This window comes from Canis aureus, chromosome 21 (genome assembly GCF_053574225.1).
Source record: "Canis aureus isolate CA01 chromosome 21, VMU_Caureus_v.1.0, whole genome shotgun sequence".
Taxonomy (NCBI): domain Eukaryota; kingdom Metazoa; phylum Chordata; class Mammalia; order Carnivora; family Canidae; genus Canis; species Canis aureus.
The window spans coordinates 38,210,604-38,227,697 of record NC_135631.1 but is presented as its reverse complement, the minus strand read 5'-3'; the positions used below and the strand labels follow the sequence as shown (position 1 = coordinate 38,227,697).

Sequence of the window (17,094 nt, the reverse complement as noted above, 5' to 3'; positions counted from 1 at the left end):
TTAGGATGGTAATAGGGGATCAACGCAGATCAATGAACATAAACCCAAACATCCAGAGGTTGCTGAAGACATTTAAAAATGGCAAAGGATGCAGAGACGAGAAAGCAAACCAAACAAAAGGAGAAAGAATAAGGGAAGGCAAAGCAGAAAAAGAATGCTAAAAGGTTCACATTCTTTCATGAAAATAAATTGGCCATGATTTTTTAATACTGGGGATTCATTCTAATCGGAGAAATACAGGCGAAACCCTTTGCCTCTGCTCTATCAAAGTGAAAATGAAGTAGTGGAAAGAGGATCTTAAAAAAGACAATAAAATAAGTGAAATAGAACACTGCTGTCAAAGAAGCTACCCTCTCCGCTAGCCTGAGACCCTAGGAAAAAGCCTTTTCATGAAGGAACTGCAGCGGTGCCGACCTCGATTCGACAAATTGTGGCCCTTCAATCATAAAATGCCTATTTTAGATGAAAACCAATTAAGATCTATGAGCTAAACTGCAAAATTCTGACTTACGGCAATCTCTTCCCTAAGATACAATTTTTTAAACCTCTTTTTTTTCCTACCACTGAAAATGTACAGAAACATGATTTGATCACAGAAATGGCAGTAAAAATGGCATCACAGCGACGAACGCACTAGGTTCCTAAGTCGTCCTGCGGGCCGGGCCGGGGCGGGCCGGGGCGGGCCGGGGCGGGCCGGGTCGTGGGCAGCAGTTCCGGATGGTCCAAAGAAACCTTTTAACCCCTGTCTAGATAGGTCGAGAACAATTTATTTACAACTCTTTAGATCAATTAAAAGATATAATCTCGTCTCAGTTTCAGCTTGCTCCGTGCAGTTTGAATTTTTTTTTTTTAAGGCGATATTCCAGTTTGTGATTGCTCTTAACTTGTCCGGTTTCTTGGTAGAGAGTTTGGATGGCATCCAAATCCTTCATGCAGCGGGGGTCATTTTTTTACTTTTTTGAGATTTTTTTCTTTTTTTCGTTTTTTTTTTTTTTACTAAAGCTACACTGCACTGTCTCCGCGGTGTTCTCCACGTGGTTTTGGTTGTCCCGGGGCCGGCGGGGCCTGCGGGGGGCGCGGCGGGGCGGGGCGGGGCCTGCGGGGGGCGCGGCGGGGCTCAGCGGCCCGCGGTCGGGGCTCCCGGCCTGCGCGCGCCGGGCAGTCGGTCGGAGCCCGGCACCTTCCAGGGCCCCGGCGCCACGGCGGCCCTGCGCGGGGGGGCGCCGCCCGGGGCCCGCGCGCCCGCCCCGCCCCCGCTCCCGCCCCGCCCCGCGAGCGCAGGCGCCGCCCCCGGGCCCCCCCGCCGGCCGAGCTCCGCGCCCGCCGCCCCGCGGGGCGCCCCCTGCCCGCCGCCGCCCCCCCTGCCCGCCGCGTCCGCCGCGGGCCCCGGCGCCCCCGCCTCCGGGCAGCGGCCGCCGGGCGCCCCCTCGAGCCCGGGCCGCGCCGCCCTCCGCGGGCTGGCCGGGCGCTCCGCCTGCTCCCCGAGGCGCTGCTTCTTCTGGCCGCCGGCCGCCAGCTCCTTTGGTTTCCGGACGTCGTGCTCCCGCTTGCTGTCCCAAGGCGGGTCTGGGCCGGTGTGCCGGGAGGGCTCGGAGGGCGGGGCCGGGTGCGACGGGGCCAGTGGAGGGGGGCCGTCCTCCGGGGGGGCGCCTACTTCCTGCAGCCCTGGGGCGGCGGCGGCGGCAGCGCTGCGGGAGCCGGGGTCGTCTGCGGGCGGGAAGCACAGCGTTAGGGCGGCGCCCGCGCCCCGCGCCCCCTCCGGGGCACGAGGGTCCGAGCCCCCCGCCCCCGACCACGCCCCCCCCGGCGGCCCGACCCCCGCCCCCCGCCCCCCGCCCCCGAGGCTGCAGCCGGGCGCCCCCAGGGAGCGGGGCGGCTGCGGGCGGGCGGGCAGCACAGCGTTAGGGCGGCGCCCGCACCCCGCACCCCGCGCCCCGCGCCCCCTCTTGGGCACGACGGCCCGAGGCCCCCGCCCCTAGGCCACGCCCCCTGCTCCGGCCACGCCCCCGGAGGCCGAGGCTGCAGCCGGCCCCCCCGCCCCACTTCGCCCGGGCGCCCCCAGGGAGCGGGGCGGCTGCGGGCGGGCAGCACAGCGTTAGGGCGGCGCCCAGCTCGGGGGCACGAGGGTCCGAGCCCCCCGCCCTGGCCACGCCCCCTGCTCAGGCCACGCCCCCGGAGGCCGAGGCTGCAGCCGGGCCCCCCCCCCTTCGCCCGGGCGCCCCCAGGGAGCGGGGCGGCTGCGGGCCCCGCGCGCCTCCCGCGCTCGGCAGCCCCGGAATCAGCGCGCCCCAGTGTCCCGTAGGCCGGCCCGGTGGCCCCCCGGCGCCATCAGCAGCCCGGGGCCCGGAACATCCGCTGCGAACAGGCCCCCCGGCGGGTCGTGGACCCGGTGGGGCGGGTCGTGGACCCCGCGGGCGAACCGAGCTCGCCGAAGCCCTGGCCTGGCTCCTCTGGGAGGAGGGGTCGGGACAGTGACTTGCAGCCTTTAGGTGTCACTCGAAGCATCATTAGCTTCCACCAGGCGCTCCCAGAATTTGGATGAAGTCATCAGAAACCGTTTACTGTCGTCCTTCTGGAAGTCATTCCTTAATCCTTTCTAGTAGTTCTGACAGCATAGCAGGGCCAGGCTACCAGAAATGATTCTCCCTAGGAAGCCTAGTTTCAACATTTATTCGGGGTTTCAGAGCTCCCTACTTTGAGAAAGGACTCGAGACAATTTACGACAAGACACAAAACAGGATGATACACATGAGGAATGATTTTTTTTTTTTTTTAAAGCAACCACTGGTCAGAAGCCGAGTAGAAGGAAGACAGATGTGTTAGGAAGCAGAGATGGGTTAGTTACTACCATGAGCTCTAACATTACCCCTGGGTTTCTAGCTCCCCAATCAAGATTAAAGCAGGAAAATCCCATAGTCTTCCCTTGGTATTTGCAAGGACTAGGCCCCAAGACCTTTGGAAATCCTCAAACTTTGAAATATCTCCTTAGACTGTAAGTTCTCTCCATACAACTGGCATAGGGTCGTGAGTGGGGACGACGAGGCCTCCTGATCAGGGGTGCTGGGTGGCAGGAGAGGCTCCTCACTAGCCAGGACGTTCAGCTCCACACACGAGCCTCGGTGCCTGGGAATCAGTTCCTGCCGCTGTAACCTTATACGTGGCAGACAATTAAAGGCCCTTATTCAGACTCAATCAGTGAATGTCAAGGGTCTACTTGACTTAAAATTTGAGGATTCTTATCCAGTACCTTTGATGCTGATTTATAAAGAGGAAACGACAGGCAGAAGGCAGTGGGGTGGATAGTTCCAGTAATTCTGGGCCACCTGTACAATATCAGATCAGTTTTAAAAAGTTTCTCCGTGGATGTTCAATTCGAATGGAATATTTAGGGCTCAGTGTTCTCTTCCTTCTTTTTGTAGGTAGTTCTATTATCATGTTCACATAAGGAGTAAAAAAGTCCTGGAAAAGCATCAGAACACCTGGAATCGAATCCTGCCTCTGGCATTCACCAAGATGTGATTTTGGATCAACTACTTGATCTCTCTGAGCCTCATTTTCTCCTTTTATAAGGGGTGACTGAAGTGTTTACATCATAGAGATGAGATATGCACTTTTAAAGGGGACAGCACTTTGCAATGGGAGGATTATAACGATTTTTTACACACAGTTGAGTCAGATTTCTACTCTGTGTCCCAGTAGCTACGTATGGACTGGCCGTATTAACTAGCATACTTGTAGGTGAGGTTGTAAGTGCAGTAAATCATCCATCCCTGATGGCTGTGATCCCAGGTGTGGTTTTGCTCTACCCCCAGGTGGCCTTGGCTACTTCAAAGAGTATTCTAAAATCCTCAAATGCAAATGTTTTTGTTGAAAATTGGGAGTATGTTCTGCTTCTGGCTGGGCTAGAATTTGAAAATCAAACCGTTACAGCAAATGATAGACCATGTCCACTCCATCAGACAGGAAGAGATTGCCTGAAGGAGTTAACGGTGGTCTCCAAAAGGCCTAACTAGAGGGTAGTGGTGCAATGGTAATCTCTAACTTGGACTGTGATGATGCCATTTCACAGTTTACTATCTCTTCCCAACACCCCCCTCCCCTACCTCTGCCAATTCCATCCTGTAGGGCCGAGTTAATTAGCTGGCCTTGGGTTAACTGTGAGATACAGGGAGGTTGATATTATTCACACCATTTCCTGAAGGAGGAATTGAAGCAGAGAGAGGTTAAGTAATTTGACCAAGATTACAACATGGGTCAGCCAAGAGTAAAAGGTTGGGTGTTTTTACTCTTTTTTACTTACTAAGAACATTTTCCTAACCTGTTGCCTTGCAAATAGGATCAAAGCATGTGAAATGGACCTGCTCAGTGGCCACTGCTGACCAACAGGACCTGGACCCCATCATCACTGGACAGAATGGTTAGTATTTATTTCTGAGCCTCTTACTCTTGACAGTAAACCAGAAGGTGAAATCATTCCAAATGCAAAGATACAGAAGAATCACTCTTATTAAAAAAAAAAAAAAAAAAAAAAAAAAAAAAAGATTTCTCTAGTGTTTGTTTATAGATCATTGAATTCTTAGTGGTGGAAACCAAAAGCTAAACTATCCCAAGCCACTCGTGACTGAGAGTATTAGTCAGAAATTAAAATGAATTGCATCTTAAAGTAAAATGACTTTAAAGGATGGACCTTTACTAAGTTGCTTGATGGTTTTGTTTTGGGCAAGAATTCCCCACCCGAGCACCAGCCACGTGGCACCTGCACCAGGCAGGAGCCTGCAGAGCTGAGTGTAGTAGACCAAGGTGGCGGGCAGCCTGTCCCCCACCTTGCCTTTTACCCGCCTCGTCGACGTGACCCGAACTGGGGTGCAAACTAGGGTTTTCGTGAAGCCTTGACACATGATGACCAAAAGAAATAGCCACATTTCCTGCTGGTTCCTTCAGACTGTCTTTTGGTATTTGCAAGGTCCCCTCTCCCTTCTCTTTCTCTTCGAACCTGGCCACCACCTGACATATGTCACCGTGTTCATTTACTGAGTCTGGTGCCCAGAAGACGGGCTCCCCACGTTCTTCCCGTCTGAGGAAGCCTAGAATTAGAAATCATGGAGATGCTTCCTAGGAGACAAAATCAGCCATGTGGGCCTGCCGGGGTTCCTGCAGCCCCTCTGTCCAAACAAAGACCCCAGCAGACCCAATGGCTGAAATCAGAAAAAAAAAAAAAAAAAGAGAGAGAGAGAGAGAGAGAGAGAGAGAGAGCCTCTTATTCCAGCCCGGCTTCCTCTACCCGCCCTCTCCCGCTGGCCCCCCGGAGTGAAACTGCTCTCGTTTAGGTCACCAGTGATCTTTCTATTGGCAAGTTCAGAGGACACCTCTCTGTATTCATCGTCATGCTTTATCTCACCACCTTTCACACAGATGACCACTCCCAGACACCAAGTGAACCCCTGGCTTCCATGACACTCCATCGTCCTGTTCTTTACCCCACCTCTCTGGCCGTTCCTTCCTCTTCTTTTACTTGGCCTCTAAATGTTGGCATTCCTCAGGGACTGGTCTTAGGTTATTTTCGTGCTTTATGGTGTCTCTTAGGCGTTCTCATCTATTCACGTAGCTTTTATACAACAGCAGTACTCCCAGAGGTTTCTGAACTCTACGCCATGAGCTCTGGGCTGGTGTCCACCTGTCCATTTGCTATCTCCACTCAGATCGTCCATTGGCATCCTCTCTGTAACAAGTCCCAAGTGGAAATCTTTTCTCCCTGAACCTATTCTGCACTCTGTCCTTCTTTCCCCATCTTGGTGAGTGGTACAACCATCACTTGGAGTCAGTCTTGATTGCTCTCTCTCCCTCACCTCACAAACGGAATCCACCTGCAAGTCTTATGAGTCTTATCTTCAAGTGGACATGGACTCTGTCAACTTATGTTCGCCTTCACCTTCGCCACCTGAGGTCAAGATCCAGGGCTGTCCCTGGAAGGATGCAACCGGTGTAGGCTGCCCAAGATAATCCCATTTAAAAGAAGGCCATAGTGTGCACATCTTTCATAAACCCTTGGTGATGCTGTTAAAGGCAGAGAATTCAACAGTGACTTTCAGTGTTATTCAGGCAAGAGAAGTTCAGTGTAGGATACTGGGAACTACACACCCTCCCCTGAGTTCAATGCTCAGGACAACCAACCTAGTTCCCACACCCAAGGGATGGGCCTGCCAAGCTACTGTTCCTCACATGGGCTGCTACAATAAACCACCCTTCTCTTTATTCAGACTTGCTTGATTCTTCATACAGCACCCACAACAATATCTTCGCCACACAAATTAGATCATGTCATTCCTTTGCTTAAAACTTTCAAGGGATTCTTACTGTTTTTGGATAAAAACCCAAAATTAATACCATGACCCAGAAAAAACTGCATGATCTGGCCCCAGCCAGCCCCCTCGGCTTCATCTCTATTTACTCTCTATTTTCCAGTGAAGACACTGGTCTTCGTTCAGTTCCTAAATGCACCGAGCTCCTTCTCTATTCTGGGATGTATGTCACTGCTGACTCTTCTGCCCAGAAAGTTTTCTCCCCAACTCTTCATATGGTGGGTTCTTTTTATATTCTTTAGCGCTCTTAAATATCACCCCCAATCCAAGGTAGATGTTCTGCTGTCCTCAGGAGCATCTTGTCTTTATTTCCTCATAGTACTTACGATTGGTGATTCTCTATCTGCCTGCTTATTCGATTAATAGAAGTTCCAGTTACTAGATCACAAGCTTCATGAGGGCAGCGGCCACGGTAGTCTTGTTTATCCATTGGGAATTTCCGCCTAGCACGGTGTTGGACATGGTAATAAGTGCCCAGTGAATATTCGATGAACAAATCAATTAGTTGCACAAAGAGAACACGGACTCAATTAGTTGCACAAAGAGAACATGGACTCAATTAGTTGCACAAAGAGAACACGGAAGACTCGAAACCCAATGCTTACTTGAGCAAACACTTCAGATCTTCATTTAGAGAATAATCAGCAAATATAGGTTTGCATCCCTGACTTTTATCAGTTTTCAGAGAGAGGATGGTGGTGAAGTGCTAGTGTGTATTTGACAGGAGGGCAAATAAATAAGTTTGGGGGAGGCATGCAGAGAGGAAGGACAGCAGCAACAAAAAAGGCACTGGAATGGCTTTCATCAGTGGTCCCTTGGGATAAAAAAGCTAGGGGAGCTCTGGATCTATAAAGCAGGCAGTCAAGTTCCCCTGGCTTTCAACAGATGTTCTTTCCTTTGTTAACCTTCTCAGCCACGATGATGCAATGACTTTGCTTAAAGGAGCTTCATCTCTGGGGAATCATTAGTCAACGTGCCAGTGAATGTTCAGATGAACCACAGGCCAGATAGACCCTATATAGCTCACACTGTGTTGGCAGAAGGAGCAGATCCCTCTCCTAAGTTAAGGTCAAGTTTCTTCCCCTGCTTCTTGTTGGCTCTAGCCAGTTGGATCTGTCCTAGAAAATGGTCTGATTAGGGACACGTGGGTGGCTCAGTGGTTGAGCGTCTGCCTTTGGCTCCGGTCATGATCCCGGGGTTCTGGGATTGAGTCCCACATCAGGCTCCCTGCATGGAGCCTGCTTCTCCCTCTACCTATGTCTCTGCCTCTCTCTCTCTGTCTCTCATGAATAAATAAAATCTTTAAGAAAAAAAAAAGAAAATGGTCTGATTAATACATAATTACATATTATTAGTATATCTGTACAGAAGTCACACACACGTGTACTATTAACTTTGAGTTAAAAGATGTGTGATCTCTTGAATTATCTTGTAGGAACTCAGCAATATTGAAAAATAAAATGTAGTCTTCCACTACGTAATCTCGCTATGCCTAAGATTAAAAAACAAACAAACAAAAACCCTTATCTACTGTGTTTGAACAGCTTGTTTTTTTATGGCATATAAAAGCAAGTCAAGTGACAGTAACAAAGAGGTGACCTACTAGGAATAGACTACTTATTGCAGTAAATAAGTATCCGCATTATTGGTTTTCCTGGGTGGCTCTTATCTCCAGCAAAAAATTGTGCAGAAGAGGAAAATGTAACCGGCATCAAGGAAGAGTTAATTTTATCCTGTGCTGAAGGGTGAGGGAGAGACCCCTTCGGAGGAAGCCAGGGATTGCTGAAGGGGAAGGAGGGCCTGTCTCCGGTCCCACACCTCAGCTAAGACTCCTAGGGCTTCCAGCTTTGGGCCCATTGGTCCCCAAGGCCCTGCCCCAAGGCCCCCGGCACTGCTCTCCTCCTGCCAACATGGGGCCGGGATGAAGAGCCTAGTGGCTGCCTTTCGGGGAAGGGTGTTCAGGAAGGTAGCAGTAGTGTTAGCACTATTGTATGGCTAATAATGGCAGCAGGGAACATGGAGTGAGGGGCTGACTTAATACCAGTCACTCTTCTACTGTATTTACCCACGTGAAAACTGTACATTTACAGATGAGGAAACTGAGGTACAAAGAGGTTAAGTAACTTGTTGCAGGCTGCGTAGCTGGTCAGGAGTGGGGTGGGGCTGTTCAATGTTCTAGCAACTCAGCTGAAACACTGTCGCTAGACTCCTTGGCCATCCTCTATTTTGATTGTCAAATGGGACTCCTCTCTTCTGGGGCAGTATCCTAGAAACTCCCATCGAAAGTGATTCTTTCAGAGGCAGCTCCATCATTATTCTAAGTGGAGACTAGGAGATGCCATTTGTGTCTGAACCTTGGCCACGGAGGGGCAGTCACCATAGTGAGGGTGTTGATTTGTGAAAATGCTGGAAACGCGAGCAGGAATCAGAAGATAATGAAATTGCATTTCTGAAGGGCAGAAAATACTATGTATTTTTAAAATGGCCCTCACAGTGTCACACTTTGACCTGGACTGGCCTGAAAATACTCCTACTAGATATTGGAGACACAGAGTCAGTTCAAGACCTACTGTTACTGCTCAAACAAATGAGCTTACTCTGCAAAGAGATCCATGGATTTGGTAAGTGTCCCTTCTTGCTATAAAAACCTCTCCTGTTGCAGCCGACGGTTGGCTGGGTTGGAGAAGACTGATGTGGTTACACTGAACTATATTTTCTTCTAATTTACAATATTATAGGAAAATGTAAGAAACAATGACTAGAGTAGATCAAAGAACAGTAATGTGAGGTCATTTGGTGTTCAAAAGAAAAATCTTTTCAGGATGGGTCCAAGCTGTAATGGTTCATTTGGATCTGTTCAACCATCATTAGGGTGATTGCTTTTTGTAACGAAATACAAAGAAAAATGTGCCTTTAAAAAACTTCTGAACAAATTAATGATTTTCCTTTGCTCTTGCTCTTTCTGAAGCATGGTTTCCTGTCTGGAGGCATCGTTAATGGCATTCAAACATGTATTTGTGTCACCTTTGTTCCCAGAGAGATGCAAACTAGGTGTTATAAACGTCAATGACCTTAAAAATTGTGACCATATTTGCTTATTTTTGCAGCAAAATAACCATTTTCAGAGCATAATCAAAGGTGCAGCAGTAAGCCTGTGGCAAACCTGACCTCCAGGGCTGAAGGAGCAAATCTCAGGGCCGATGGGGCTCTTGATCATGGAGCTACCATTTACTGAAGGCTTCACCTGTAACCTGACCTGTGCCAGGTGCGTTGTATACAGGAGCTTTCAATCCTCACAACAGCTCTGCAATTATCCCCACTGTGTAGATGGGGAAACCGAGGTTAGATATATTAAGCAATGTGGCAGGGCTGCTCAGGGTAAGTGAGAATCAAGAGGACTCCAGAGCCCGGGCCCAAGCCCCTCCTCTGTTTTGGTGCTTGCTTTCTTCTTCTACACCAGGACACACGTAGAAAAATATGGAAAATACGGTGTGTCGTCAGTGGACTGGAGTAAATGGAAATGATCAAGGTCCGAAGACTCCAGCCAAGCCCTTCTGTGCCCCAAGGGCCAAGGGGGTTGCTGTCTTGGTGTCACTCATCAGAGGTGTGTCTGGGAGTACAGATTGTGAGACTCGGCTCTATTTTTCAACAGGTAGAGTCTTGATGACCCAGATGCGACCTGGAATGCGGTGCTGCTCAGGCATTGGTCTCAATGAGCTCAACACCTGCATTACAGGACATATGAGAAACATGCTGGTTCATTTATTTTAAGCATCTTTTGGAAAGCAGCACATTCTTCTTTTCAAATAAAATCTTAAATGAAAGCCAATGTGTAAAACAAACAAAAATGGAACAGCTTTGGCTAGGTGGGGTGGATCCAGAGCCTCTGGCCCTTCACCCCCCTCCCACCTGCCCGGTCTCTTCCGCCCTCCTTAATCCCCATCACCTTTCCTTGCATTCACCATCCACCTGCTCTCTGGTAACCGTCACCCCTGCCTGGGTCTTTAGGCCATTTCTCACTTGAAGCTCTAATAAAGCAGTTTGTAAACCACTACATGAAGAAGAACGTGCCTCTGAGACCCCCTGTTAAAATGCAAAAATCCCCATTTGGGAGTGGGAAGAGGAGAAAGGGAAGGTTTGCTTATAGATTTTTTTCCCCTTATGTGTTAGCCGCTGGGAGTTGGACTCCAGAGAAGGGAGACCGAGCACGGGGACGTTCTGCTGGCGAGCGGCGATGGAGATGTCTGGGGCACAGGGCGGAACAGACGCCACCTGGCCCTAACTTAGTCACCCGGAGCCTCGGCGGGTGGATCACCCCCTGCTGGGCAGCGGTGGCCCCGCGTGTCTTCAGGGAGAGTGGCCAGCCGCTGGCAGAGGAAGCGGTGTCCGGCGGGCCTGGCTTCCAGCTCCAGTGCTGCCCCTCGGCATGGACCAGGGCAAGCCGTTGGAGCATCCTAGCCTCAATTTCTCAGGGAGATGGAAAACCAAGAGTTGGGGAAGATTGTCTCCCTGGGTGCCCTCCCAGACCTGTGATCAAATGAAACACTATGTATGAGGGTTTATATACATGTCAGTCATTAAGTTAATAGTTAAGCCCAACTTTAAAAATGGGCAAAGGATGATACCAAGGATGATATCTGAATGGCAAAGGAGCATATAAGAAAGACTCGACATCACTAACAGCAAAATGCAAAATTGTAAGGAGATGCCACTACACATCTGCTAATGTGGCTAAAGGAAAAACCAAACCAAACCAACGACCCGAAAATAACTGGCAAGGATGCGGAGCCCCTGAAACTCTCTTACGTTTTCGTTGGGAAGGAGAAGTGGAACAGCCACTTGGGAACAGTCTGGCAGTATCTTAAAAAGTGAAACATTTCTGGATCCCTGGGTGGCTCAGTGGTTGAGCGGCTGCCTTCGGCCCAGGGCGTGATCCTGGGGTCCCGGGATCGATTCCCTCGTCGGGCTCCCTGTGTGGGGCCTGCTTTTCCCTCTGCCTGTGTCTCTGCCTCTTTCTCTCTCTCTCTCATGAATAAATAAATAAAATCTTTAAAAAAAATGTGAAACGTTTCGTTACTGTACAACCTCACCATCCCGCCCTGAGGCTGTCTCACAAGTGAAGGAAAAACTTAAGTTCACACTAAAACCTGCGTGTGAAGTTTTAGAGTGGCTTCGCTCTTATGCAGCAGGGCCTGGACACAACACAAATGTCCATCACCTGGTGATGGGTCAACACACCCATGACACCCCGGGGGCGAGGGACAGGAGTCAGCCGCGGACTGGAACAAGCAACTGGTCCACCCGTGAGCGAATCTCAGCCTCACCACGGGGAGAGGGAGCGGTCAGGCCCAAGACGTCACATGCGGCGTGAGCCCCTTTATACGAGCCTCCCCAGCAGATGACACTAAAGGGGCAGAAAACTGAATAGTGGTTTCCAGGGTCTGGGCATGGGAAGAGGCTTGACCACATGGAGAATGAGAGATCGGGGGGGTGGGGAGGGGATTACGGGCTATTCTGTATCGTGATTACGGTAGTACTTATATAATTGCGTGGGTTTTTCAGAACCTGGGTAGAATTGTACAGTAAAAAGGGTAAGTATTCTGTCTATAAAGTATACCTCAATTTTTAAAATGTGAAAAAATTCATAGTGCTGATAAACTGTTTTTAAGCCTGGTGCCTCAAAGTCTTTTTACACTGGCTCCACCTTTTGCAAATACTGTTTCCACCACTAGTTTGCTTAATAACCGAATAACTGGCCTGCCTCCCTGCCCCCCATGGCACCAAGATACATCTTAGCCCAATGAAGCCGATAATGAATTCTGAGTTCACAGAGTTAGCAGAATCTGAACAGGTTTTACCCTAATCTTTCGGAAGCATCTTTAATCTCAAAGCTTTCCTAGAGTCGTGTTCTTCATCACACCAGTACGGCCCTGTCTGAAGCGGCAGAGAGCGGAAATAGGAATGAGAATAATCAATCATAAGGCACCCGTTTCATGGGAGAAATGGTGGAAACTGATAATAAGCACCTCTTGCCACAGACAGAAGAAATGGAAACAAGCCACTCGGGGGAGACTCTTCGACTCCAGCTAAGCGCATGTCTCTGTGGTACTCAGACAGGATCTTCTTTGCACTCCCTCATCTGCTTCTGTAAGCCATTCATGGGCAGGACTCAGGCAGCAGACTGACCCACTTCTGGAGTGGGGGAGGCCCCACAAGTGATGTCCATCAGAATGTCCTCAGGGAACAAAGTCCCCTTTTAACATTCTGGGGCTTTAAAAAGAGAATGAATTAGTGGAAGCAAAGCTCTTGTGTCTGGAGTCACCCGAAGTTCTTGTTGTCATACTTCATCAAGGCCATCCTCAGACAATTCTTTTTCCTGCATTCAGTTTTATTTCTCAAAACACTGTCCTCTTCTCTCTCTCTCTTTCTCTCTGTTGGGACCCAGGAGCCAGCAGCTTTAGCTATCCCTTTTTTGTTCCCTTTAAAAACAACTTACTCAGTTCTGATCGCAAAAGACAGGGAAGCAGCAAGGGCAATGCCTGTGACCTCCTGGGTGCAGGTCTCCCCAGCCTGTGCGTGACTCTGAAAACCTTCATACCCCACCAGGTCGCAGTCCCCACAAGCACCTTCCCACATTCCACCAGCTGCAGACTACAGTACAAGACTGCGTGAGAAGTTTCAAACACGTGCCCCCCTCACAATGCAGGCTTCTCCTCCAATTACGGTTTTCCAGCTCATTTCTGCAAATGCTGAAACTGAACTCACTGGTTGTTCCTGTGCTCAATTTTCTAAAACTCTCTCAAACAAGTAGGTCATAGACAAATTATCTTCACGGATTTGAGAGATGTGTCAAGTAACTTTTTAAAGAAAGGCCTTTCTTAAACAGAAGTAGTGACTTAGCCGTTTCTGTGTTCCCAGCTGTTGAATCCCCAGCACCTGTGGCACCTGGAGGGCAGCCCTTGGGTCCCCTACATCCCAGGGTGGTGACGGAGGAAGGGCAGGGCAGGCCAAGCATGGGGAATCAACAGTACTGCGTTCACACTGGGGACCCTGGGGTATTGAGGGTCTCTGTATATTGGTCACGTTCCTTCTCCATGTTCTTTTCAGGTTGTCTCTGTAACCTCATGAGCTGTCCTAATGAATCTTGGCCTTCTCCTCCCTCTTCTTCTCCGAGGTGGCCGTCACCTCTTGGTACTTCCAGCCAATGTTGTGAGCCAGGCATCCCAGGTAGACAGGCTTTCGCGGAGGAGGAGACACAGCCTCGAGGGCAGCAGGAACCACCAACTGCTTTTTCTTGTCAGAGGGAGGTAGAGTCCTATCCAACACCCCAAGGTGGTCAGGGTGGCCTGGCCTCGCTTAGTCTGGCAAGCAGCACATCCCTGCTGTTCACCTAAAGATGTGGTGGGGGCCACGGGCCCAGATGGTGTTCATATACTTGTTGAGGAAGACCAGGTATTTTAACTTGTTTCTGTAGAAATTGCCAGAAATGTTCATTGCCCGCACAGTGCACAACCACCCCCTTCCAGCCTAGCAGTAGTCGCGTGGCAATGATGGGCCATGATGGGTGCCTGGAGGTCATCATTCACCAGACGTGCCTTTCTGCCATCTTTGGCAGACACTTGGGGAAAGCTTTTTTTTTTTTTTCTCTCATTAACAAACATTTATTGAGCACCTACTGCTTATGTCATACAGGTCTATGCACTGAGAATACATCTATGAAGTCCATGGACCTATCACAAGGAAGAGACAGAAAACTAATATTCAAATACATAGTGATACGTCTGATGTGGATCTGTACAACACAAGAAAATAAGGTAAGGCGAAGAGGCAGAGAGAACTGTGGGGTGCTGTTTGAGATAAGGCAGTCAGGGAAGGCCTCTCTGATGAGCTCACAGTGAGCGGGGCCTTGAATGCCAAGTAACAAGTCATGTGGGCAAAGATGGAACATGTTGCAAAGGGAGGCCTTGGTGCATTGCAGGAATGCTAAGTTGGCCCGGGAGGCAGAAGAGGGCAAGGGTGAGACCACCCAGGGCTTCGGTGAGGCTTTTGAATTTTATTCCAAGTGTTTTGGAGGCCACTGGATGGTCTCACACAGGGGAGTATTTTAAAAGGCCAACACGGCTGCTGTGTGCAGAATGGATTGCAGGGGGAAGCAAGACACCGGTCGGGAGGTTACTGTGGTTGCCCAGACAGGAGACGACGGTGCCCTGGGTCAGGCAAGTGGTGGGAAGGGGGCAGATTCCGGATATGGTTTGAAGACAGTCGAGGCTGGACCTGCCGATGGACTGGCTATAGGCTGTGAGCAAAAGAGAACAGTCAAGGAGGCCTTGAGGTTTTCTTGTGTGTTTATTCATCACAAGATGTGCTGACCTTCAGGCAGGTGTGTGCTAGGCACTGGCGATGTGAAGATGCTCAAGACACCACAAGTGCCTCCAGGAACTCATCGTGCGTGATTTCAGACTTCTAGACCTCCAGACGCAAGTACGGAGTGCTGTGGGGTGGGCGTGCGAGAACAGATCATCCGTATCTGGGATGTGGTGCAGGTTTTCGTTTGAGTTTAAAGGGAACACAGACACAGAACGTGGAGAAGAGTATCCCAGAAAGTGGGATCAGCAAGTGCTCAGTGGGTGTGGGAATGGGGAGCGGGGCCTGGGGTCGTGGAAGAAGGGAAGGCTGGGAGAGCAGGTTGGGGACAACTTCACCCAAAGACAGTGGGGAGGCTTTTACACAGGAGGGTGATAAGGTGATCCTCCTCCTTATCTAGCGGGTGACTCATTCACTGATATTGACAAAGAAGTTGCGTGTGAACTAAGCCTTATCCAGTGTGCATTGCTTCAACCACAGTATCATGTTGTCTTTGACTCTTTCATAAAGAAATGAAATTTCCTTTTCTCTTCCTGGTATTGGCAAACAGAAGCACGATTGCTCTTCAGGCAGAGAAATACTGTTAATCTTGCTGTTGATGAACGTTTGTTGAACATCTCGGTGCTGAGCACTGTGTCGACTGCTGGGAATTCAGCACAAACAAGAGGACATTCTTGCCCTTGCAGAGCTTGTTGCATGAGGTGGGTGTAGAACAAATGGTTTCAAATGTGATGTATCATCAAAAGAAAGTTAAAAAAAAAAAGTAAAGGGTGCTACAGAGGCATTTAACGGGGTGCTAACCTCATTTAGGAGTTCAGGGAGGCTCCCTGAGGAAATGGTCTTGAAGTGAAAACTAGATTGATGAAAATTTTAGCATCAGCAGCAATGTCATCCCCTAGTTCTTCAATAATGAGCCTTTTTTTTTCTTCAAGTGGTTGCTTCTCTTCTGCTTTTGAATCACGCCCAGCTCTTGCCTACCTTGGAGAGACAAAAAACCCACATCTCCCACTTTCACTTCTGCAAACTAAGCTTTTCATTATGTTCCAGCACGAGCCACGCAATTCAAACCCATCCTGCATTGACACTCACACCCACGTTCTTGTGGTCAGGTCCTGGGCCGTGGGCGTGGGCATGACAGTGGAGGGGACTCCAAACGGACCTCCACGGCCGAAACCCAGCACGTGAGCTGTAGTGGGATGGGGGAGGAAACCACGAGGAGCTTCCTCATTGGAAAGACATGCAGAGGCCTGCGGAGCCCGTTCAGCAGGTGCTGGAGGGCCCTGGAGGGCTGGAGCCTGACCTTGCAATGGCAGGATGGGTGGGCGGGGCACAGGAAAGAGAACTGAGAGTTGAGGCCGTATGGATTTACATCTGAGCTTTACTACTGACTGTTGTGTAGCTTTCAACTAATTACTCAACTTCTCCGAGCCCAAATGCCACATCATCTACCTCAGACACCTGTTAGGAAAATTAAGATTGCCTATACTTTTGTAGAAGCTGCGTGAGCACCTGGCACAGGTTTGGGCACGCAGTAAGCACTTGCAAGTGATGACGATAATGGTAAACCCAACCCAAACCCCAACAGCTAACATTGCCGGGTACTTACTCTTGATGCTAAGTGCTGCGCATGCATGCTGTCATTCGGATTGCCCCCGACAAACCCCCTGGGAAAGGACCAGAGCCCAGGAGGTGTCCAGATAGAAGAGCTGATGTGAGGGCAAGCAGAGGCAAGTAGACGATGTAAGCGGCACCATCTGCACCTGGCCTGGCTGGGATCACAGGCCTCTCCCCGAACTTAGCACCCCAAGGGCTGCTGTGAACTTAGCTCCAGCTGCATGTCCCAGGTCATTACACCCTTTGTTCCCCACCAGGGAAAAAGGCTGATGATGCCAAAGAGTTTTGCTCCCTACCCATGGGGCTGGGAAAGCCTCCTCCTGCATCTCCCCTGCTTTGATAATCAGGAACAGATGATGATAGGATTTTAAACCATCGGAGCCCTCCTCCAAGTTCAAGCTATAGTTCCCAAGGAATGGGGGGGGGGGCAGGGGGCGGTGTGGCCAGCAGGGCGTGGATAGATGGCAAGGGAGGGGGGTGATGGGAGCCGCACCCCAACAGCTTTATGGAGACCAGCTGAAGACAGAGGGGTCTGGTGTGGGAGGAGGATGGGTGGGGCCGTGGCAGGCCGTGAGTCGGCCTCACCTTAAAAAGAGTTTAGGCTAGGTTTTGAAAAATGCTGCTTATGAATGATTTCTTTTTGCTTTTACCCTTTAAAAAAAGATTTTATGTATTTGAGGGAGAAGGGATGAAAAGGGAGGGGGAGAGGGAGAAACAGACCCCCCAGCGGGCAGGGAGCCCAATGCAGGGCTGGATC

General features: G+C 50.1%; 1 protein-coding gene and 1 pseudogene across 9 annotated transcripts in view; both read right to left on the bottom strand.

Annotated features, from left to right (window-relative positions):
- The window catches only part of MAGI2 (membrane associated guanylate kinase, WW and PDZ domain containing 2), a 1,325,593-nt gene that overhangs the window by 22,160 nt on the left and 1,286,339 nt on the right, over positions 1-17,094 (bottom strand). For 2 of the 9 annotated variants that reach the window (XM_077863874.1, XM_077863875.1), the window contains one exon: positions 1,106-1,707. The exons of 4 other annotated variants lie outside the window; for them this stretch is intronic. In XM_077863874.1, the coding sequence (XP_077720000.1) occupies positions 1,118-1,707 (590 nt within the window). In that variant the 3' untranslated portion in view covers positions 1,106-1,117. Of the gene's footprint in view, positions 1-1,105; positions 1,708-17,094 lie in introns of those variants that run through there. 3 more of the 9 variants (XM_077863877.1, XM_077863888.1, XM_077863881.1) reach the window with 2 other exon arrangements.
- LOC144292907 (large ribosomal subunit protein uL13 pseudogene) lies at positions 3,744-16,912 on the bottom strand (annotated as a pseudogene).